This window comes from Poromitra crassiceps (assembly GCF_964638095.1).
Source record: "Poromitra crassiceps genome assembly, contig: HAP1_SCAFFOLD_1185, whole genome shotgun sequence".
NCBI lineage: Eukaryota > Metazoa > Chordata > Actinopteri > Beryciformes > Melamphaidae > Poromitra > Poromitra crassiceps.
Window position 1 is genome coordinate 10,001 of NW_028151225.1, and position 7,603 is coordinate 17,603.

Consider the following 7,603-nt stretch of genomic DNA (forward strand, 5'->3'; position numbering starts at 1 on the left):
GAGGCGGAGCAACACTGGAAACAGTTTCAACATCATCATGTTCCGGAATTGAAAAGTAGGAAGTGAAAGTAACTCAAAGCAACAGTATTTTTACAGTCCAGAGAAGTCTGTTTCTCCTCGTAGAACATAGATGGTTAAAAGAGCTCTGTTAAAGAAATTCAAATTTCTGTTTAAATACAGTACATACTAGGGATGTCACAATATATCGTCCCACAATATATCGCGATATCAAAACGTGACAACATGTATCGTTGAGATGAAATCTCATATCATGAGAAAAAGAAGCTGAACATGGTGGCATTGCTTTGTTTGAACAGACGAGGGACGTTACAGACACGGAGGATGAAAATCGTGAAATTACTCAAATTAGCGTGGAGAATGCCCCCTCAACTTACAAATCGATCGCAAAAAAATATTGTTAAAATTTCGTATCGTATCGTTATCGTGAACCCAATATCGTGTATCATATCGTATCGTGAACTGAGTGTATCGTGACACCCCTAGTACATACTGTACTTGATCCATATTTAGAAAAAAGCAATCCTTTATATCATTGAGCGCACCACAACAGAACTTGGCCTGAATGGCTTCCCTCACTAAACTAAAGAAAATCAGGCAAGTTTGCAAAATTTGAACTGGGAAGTTTCTACTCAGCAGGTTGACCTCCTTTTAATTAGGGAAGTTGTATTTCAGAGGGTTCTTTAAAACTGCATTTAACAACAGAAGAAGAATGTCACATTTTGTGACAATGACAGTGAGTTTTAAACTTGAATTCAAATGAATTAAATGTAGGCTGTCTTCTGTCAAATGTGTCTTGCTCTCTCCTTTGAGAGAGCCTAGAGGCGGAGCAACACTGGAAACAATTTCAACATCGTCACATTCTGGAATTGAAAAGTAGGAAGTGAAAGTAACTCAAAGCAACAGTATTTTTACAGTCCAGAGAAGTCTGTTTCTCCTCGTAGAACATAGATGGTTAAAAGAGCTCTGTTAAAGAAATTCAAATTTCTGTTTAAATACAGTACATACTGTACTTGATCCATATTTAGAAAAAAGCAATCCTTTCTATCATTGAGCGTGCCACAACAGAACTTGGCCTGATTGGCTTCCCTCACTAGAACATAGAACTAAAGGTGAGTACAGCACATTTACTGTGTTTGAGAGCAAGAATACAACAATGAACTATATAGGCTGAGCTGCTAGGATGTTCACCTTTTCATTTTGTAGCCTACTGACAAGATTTCAATGAATTAAAATGAAGACTACTCCTGTAGGTGGGATGTCCCGTGGTGGCTGTTATTTGGGCCTATATTTTCAGAGTTAAGTAGTGGTAGGACAGGTGTTCAACTTGTAAAAAGCTAAATTATTGACAATCCAACAGTGTCTCCTTTTAAACCAACTTTAATCATTTTAATGTATTTTCATTCAATAATCAGGCTATGTAATTTCACATTGCTGTTATTTCACACTTTCACTTTTCAAATGATCTGGCACTTCTTTTCAGTTGAAACACTAGTGGAGTCCCTTCTTAGACTTGTTTTTTTTCTACTTATACCGGTTACATAAATTGTTTGCTATTGTTCCAATAATACAACTTGAATAATTTTTACAATATATCTTTCAATAAGTATGTATTACAATGTTAACATTTCATATTTTGGTGTCTAGGAATGTCTGCAGCCAGCTGTCTCCTATCTGAAGAGCAGTTTCTGTGCTCCATCTGTCTGGATGTGTTCACTGATCCAGTCTCCACACCATGTGGACACAACTTCTGCAAGAACTGCATCACACAGCACTGGGATGTTAATGCCCCATGCAAGTGTCCCTTGTGTCAAAAGCGTTTCAAAAGAAGACCTGAGCTGCATGTCAATATCTTCATATCTGAGATGGCTGCTCATTTCAGAAAGTCTGCTCAGATGAAAGCCAGCAGCTGCCCAGACCAACCATGTGCCAAACCAGGAGAAGTTCCCTGTGACATCTGCACAGGGACCAAACGGAAGGCCATGAATTCCTGCCTGGTGTGTCTGCTCTCCTACTGTGAGACTCACCTGGAGCCTCATCAGAGAATCAAAAGGCTAAAAACACACAAGCTGATGGATCCTGTGGAGAACCTGGAAGGTAGGATGTGTAAAGATCATGATGGACCTCTCCAGCTGTTCTGCAAGACGGACCAGATGTGTGTGTGTCTGCTCTGCACTGTTTTAGACCACAAGTCACATCACTTTGTTCCTCTGAAAGAAGAATGTGAAGGAAAGAAGGCTGAGCTGGGGAAGACGGAGGCTGAAATTCAGCAGATGATCCAAGAGAGACAACTGAAGATTCAGGAGATCAAACAGTCAGTAGAGCTCAGCAAGGGAGATGCAGACAGAGAGATAGCAGACAGTGTGCGGGTCTTCACTGCTCTGATGCAGTCTGTGGAGAGAGCCCAGGATGAGCTCATTGAGACGATTGAAGAGAAGCAGAATGCAACAGAGAAACAGGCTGAAGGCTTCATCAAAGAGCTGGAACAGGAAATCTCTGAGCTGATGAAGAGAAACACTGAGGTAGAGAAGCTCTCACACACTGAAGACCACCTCCACGTCCTCCAAAGCTTCCCATCCCTGAACACTCTCCCACAAACCAAGGACTGGACAGATGTCAGTGTCCACTCATCATATGAGGGGACTGTGAGGAGAGCTGTGGAGAAGCTGGAGGAGACACTCAGTAAAGAGAAGAAGCTGCTTGCTGATATTGAGCTGAAGAGGGTCCAGCAGTATGAAGTGGATGTGACTCTTGATCCTGATACAGCAAGCCCCTATCTCATCCTGTCTGATGATGGGAAACAAGTAAAACGTGGTGATGTAAAGAAGAATCTCCCAGACAACCCAGAGAGATTTTCTACTGGTCTGTGCGTCTTAGGAAAGCAGAGCTTTTCTTCAGGAAAGTTTTACTACGAGGTTCAGGTTAAAGGGAAGACTGGGTGGGATGTAGGAGTGGCCAGAGCATCGATCAACAGGAAGGGAAAGATCATAGCATCGCCCGCGCATGGCATCTGGCCTATATCTTTAAGCAATGAAAATGAGTACGGCATTCCTGGTGGTCCTGTTCTCTCTCTGAAAACCAAACTTCAGAAGCTGGGAGTGTTTGTGAATTATGAGGAGGGTCTGGTCTCCTTTTATGACGTAGATGCTGCAGTTCTTATCGACTCCACTAGTGGCTGCACCTTCACTGAGAAGCTCTACCCATTCTTATGTCCCTGTCTTAATGATGGTGGTAAAAACTCTGCCCCTCTGATCATCTCTCCTGTCAATCACAGAGATTAGACAAATCATTTGATTTCATTCAGTCATTTAAAATAACAAATGTACATATTCAGTACTAATGTGTATATACTTCAATACTTGTTAATGTAGGCCTATATCAGCCAGTGTCAGAAATTATGGCGCAACGCATTTTCACAGTACCCCAAGTTTCAGGGAGATATGTAATAAGATTTAAGGGGTTGGGGAGTGGCTATAGCCTGGGAGAGCTTCTTATGTGTATGTGTGAGTGTATTTGTATTTGTATATTGCTTGTTTTATGTAATACCTGTTTTCTTTCTGTATATTTGTCCTAAGGACCCCCTCGAAAACGAGATGGTTCATCATCCCAAGGGGGTTATCCTTCTAATAAATTGTGAATTGTGAATTGTAACTGCAGGACAACAACTAGTTATTTTGTCAGTGTTGCACATTCCAAGCTCACAGTTATTGTGTGAGAAACACACAAGATAGTGACGTGTCCCTGACACACCACAGCGAATGCATACGTCGCCAATTTGAAATCAACCAATTGAAGGCGGAAAGACAGCAAGACAGCCAATCAAGCTGCAGCACCAAGTGGTGTGCACAGCCCGTAACCATCCGGGAAGTGAAGTTGAGCGACTCGGGGAATGTACGGCTGCCAGGTGCACAAACATACCACGCTGGTTCAGTGACTAAAAACACCATCCTGTATTGAATGTAGTTCCAGGTGAGAGGCACAGGGGGCGCTGTCTAATCTCTAAGGAACACGTGTGTCGTGCTTTATGTGAGAATGAGAATGACTTTTATTGCTGCTCATTACTGTGCTGTGTTGCAGAAGTTAAGTGAGTCGATTTCATATCATGCTGAGTGATGTTATTTAGCTCTCAGAGGAGGCTAGTCAGGCCCATTGGCCACATCTGCCCTCCTGTTCACCTCCTCACCTGGTTGCCCATGTCCTATGAGTTTGTTTTAATGTAATAAAGTGGATTTTTGTGTTTAATCCCGGTTTCATGTGTGGGATCATTACAGCCTCAGTACATTGCAGTACCATTTCTACCCAGGTTTATTACAATGCATTAATGTAATGTATGCAGCTACAGCTAGTACTCTACAATGTAAGGTATGGTGGGGGTGGGGGGGTTCCATGTCAGTGTGGGGTTTCTGACCTGTTGTTGAGACCAGCTGACACTGTGGTCAGGGGCTCTGGCTAGAAGGGCTTTTTCATTATGTTTTTCTGGACCCACGTGTTCGATGGCGGCAGCATAAGCGAGGCCAGCAATGTTCTTACTGTCACCACAAAAGAAGCAGGTAGAACCTAATATCTGGATGCTCCTTTAGTACATTACTATGATTACTATGAGTTCAAAACTCCTATGTGGCTCTTTAGTACATTACTATGATTACTATGAGTTCAAAACTCCTATGTGGCTCTTTGTGAGTTGACATTTAATAAGAGAAAACATTGATTGTCCCTCCAGCACCAGAGGCTCCTCCTCTCCTCTCCTCTCCACGTGCAGCTTGAAGCTCTCACTTCTCACAGTCTCACAGTCACTTTGGAAGGTCAAGTCATATCATTTTTGACAGGTTATACAAAGACACACTCATTCTAAATAGTCCCTTTGGGTGAAATATGTAGAGTTTTAGCGAGTGTCATCTATCAATGTTATTTCAAGAGAGCCTCTATAGTTTAAAAAAGCAGCACATGCCAGATGATGACAAAATGATGATGTAGATGAGATGAGATCCTCCTCGTTAGAGCTCACTGGCTTCATGGCAGCTTTAGTTTGCTGGGCTAATATGTAGATAAGAAATGAAGCAATTAGTGAAACGTCTTACTGCAATAAAAAGTGTTTGTTTTCTCCTGACTGCCTCCGAAGGCCGAGCAGGGGTTCTGCGGCGCGACAGCATCATCTACAGGAGGCCTACGACACTGCAGGCGGGCAGTTCAAGAGGTGGCACTACCATAGTGTGACCACCAGGGGAATGAGCAACCTGTCCTGAAGCCATTCACCCAATAACTATGTGGTTAGGGACAGGATCCATGTCAGCCTCGCTTCTCTGCACCACCAGCTGGATGAAGGTGGGTGAAGCAGCCTGCTTCTCTGCACCACCAGCTGGATGAAGGTGGGTTAAGCAGCCTGCTTCTCTGCACCACCAGCTGGATGAAGGTGGGTTAAGCAGCCTGCTTCTCTGCACCACCAGCTGGATGAAGGTGGGTTAAGCAGCTTCCTTCTCTGCACCACCAGCTGGATGAAGGTGGGTTAAGCAGCTTCCTTCTCTGCACCACCAGCTGGATGAAGGTGGGTTAAGCAGCTTCCTTCTCTGCACCACCAGCTTGATGAAGGTGGGTGAAGCAGCTTGCTTCTCTGCACCACCAGCTGGATGAAGGTGGGTTAAGCAGCTTGCTTCTCTGCACCACCAGCTGGATGAAGGTGGGTTAAGCAGCCTGCTTCTCTGCACCACCAGCTGGATGAAGGTGGGTTAAGCAGCTTGCTTCTCTGCACCACCAGCTGGATGAAGGTGGGTGAAGCAGCCTGCTTCTCTGCACCACCAGCTGGATGAAGGTGGGTTAAGCAGCCTGCTTCTCTACACCACCAGCTGGATGAAGGTGTGTGAAGCAGCTTGCTTCTCTGCACCACCAGCTGGATGAAGGTGGGTTAAGCAGCTTGCTTCTCTGCAGCACCAGCTGGATGAAGGTGGGTGAAGCAGCCTGCTTCTCTACACCACCAGCTGGTTGAAGGTGGGTGAAGCAGCCTGCTTCTCTGCACCACCAGCTGGATGAAGGTGGGTGAAGCAGCTTGAAAGGCAGCAGCACTGTGACAGAAAGGCACCACTTGACACACGTTACATCATCAAATCTAAAGGTGAAAAAGTTTCTGCTGCTTCAGTTCTCTTTGTGATGTCAGGTGAATATTTACAGAGATGGGAAAATCTCTCTTTTTCTCTCCGTCTCTCCCAAGTTCACACAACTTCAACAGCTACAACTACTGAGACGACTTCAACTGCTGCTCCCACAACCTGGAGACAAAACACTGCAAGTTTCACTCCATGCAGGTATGTATTTCAGAGGCTGTTTTGTTGTTGTTGTTGTTGTTGTTGTTGTTATTGTTGTTGTTCTTGTTGTTGTTGTTGTTGTTGTTATTGTAGTAGCTGATGTAGTTTTTCCTGTATTTTTCTTCATTATCTACTGTACTCAGAGGGACCCCTTCTCAACTGCTACTGCTATTTATTTATTTGTTTATTTGTTTATTTGTTTATTTGTTTGTTTATTTATCTGTCTTGTCTCATGCTAGTTCAACCATCACTAAGAAATGTATCATAACCAATGATAAGTCAGTCTTGCTTTCCTCCCATAGCCACTTCTTCAGAAATGGCTGCATGGTAAATGAGTGGAATCAGGTGGTGAATTTCAGAATTAACTGGCCACTATCGTCTGTGGACTAGATGGTTAAAAGAGCTCTGTTAAAGAAATTCAAATTTCTGTTTAAATACAGTACATACTGGACTTGATCCATATTTAGAAAAAAGCAATCCTTTCTATCATTGAGCGTGCCACAACAGAACTTGGCCTGATTGGCTTCCCTCACTAAACTAAAGAAAATCAGGCAAGTTTGCAAAATTTGAACTGGGAAGTTTCCACTCAGCAGGTTGACCTCCTTTTAATTAGGGTAGCTGGCCAATCAGGGTTGAGCATAGTGACTGTTCTGCCTGTGACGACTTTACTACCCTTTCAAACTAAACTGCATTTATTTGGAAAATCTTCTTTTTCTGAGCCATCATATATTGGAAGAGTTCATTTGCAAAAACAGGTAAACGCCATTCTTAAAATGAACAAACAACATCTGTTTGATACTCTCTGGAGTGCACATAGAAAACATTATTGAGGTGATTTATGTGAACATTTTCAGATGAACATGTTTTAGTTATGATTGATAATAAAATTTTCCCAAAAATAAATAAATTACAGTATAAATACATCAATGTACCTGGTAGGATGATTGGCAGCTGGATTTATATCTGTTGAGACAAATCAAATGTGTGTCATTGTTTTTTCTTAAATAAAGATTTATAGTCTTCATCAGTTTGTATTTCAGTGTGTTCTTTAAAACTGCATTTAACAACAGAAGAAGAATGTCGCATTTTGTGATAATGACAGTGAGTTTTAAACTTGAATTCAAATGAATTAAATGTAGGCTGTCTTCTGTCAAATGTGTCTTGCTCTCTCCTTTGAGAGAGCCTAGAGGCGGAGCAACACTGGAGACAGTTTCAACATCGTCACATTCTGGAATTGAAAGTGAAAGTAACTCAAAGCAACAGCATTTTTGCAGTCCAGAGAAGTCTGT

General features: G+C 42.7%; 1 protein-coding gene across 1 annotated transcript; it reads left to right on the plus strand.

The window, feature by feature from the left end:
• Nucleotides 1–1,062: 1,062 nt before the first annotated feature.
• LOC310771769 (E3 ubiquitin-protein ligase TRIM21-like) lies at nucleotides 1,063–4,220 on the plus strand. Its single transcript, XM_083664293.1, has 2 exons — nucleotides 1,063–1,130; nucleotides 1,666–4,220. The coding sequence occupies exon 2, from the start codon at nucleotides 1,668–1,670 to the stop codon at nucleotides 3,297–3,299; it is 1,632 nt and encodes a 543-aa protein (XP_083520419.1). The 5' UTR covers nucleotides 1,063–1,130; nucleotides 1,666–1,667; the 3' UTR covers nucleotides 3,300–4,220.
• Nucleotides 4,221–7,603: the final 3,383 nt, after the last annotated feature.

What these genes read in the sequence shown, in the direction of transcription:
- LOC310771769 (XM_083664293.1), top strand. Translation starts at nt 1,668, where the DNA reads ATGTCTGCAGCCAGCTGTCTCCTATCTGAAGAGCAGTTTCTGTGCTCC.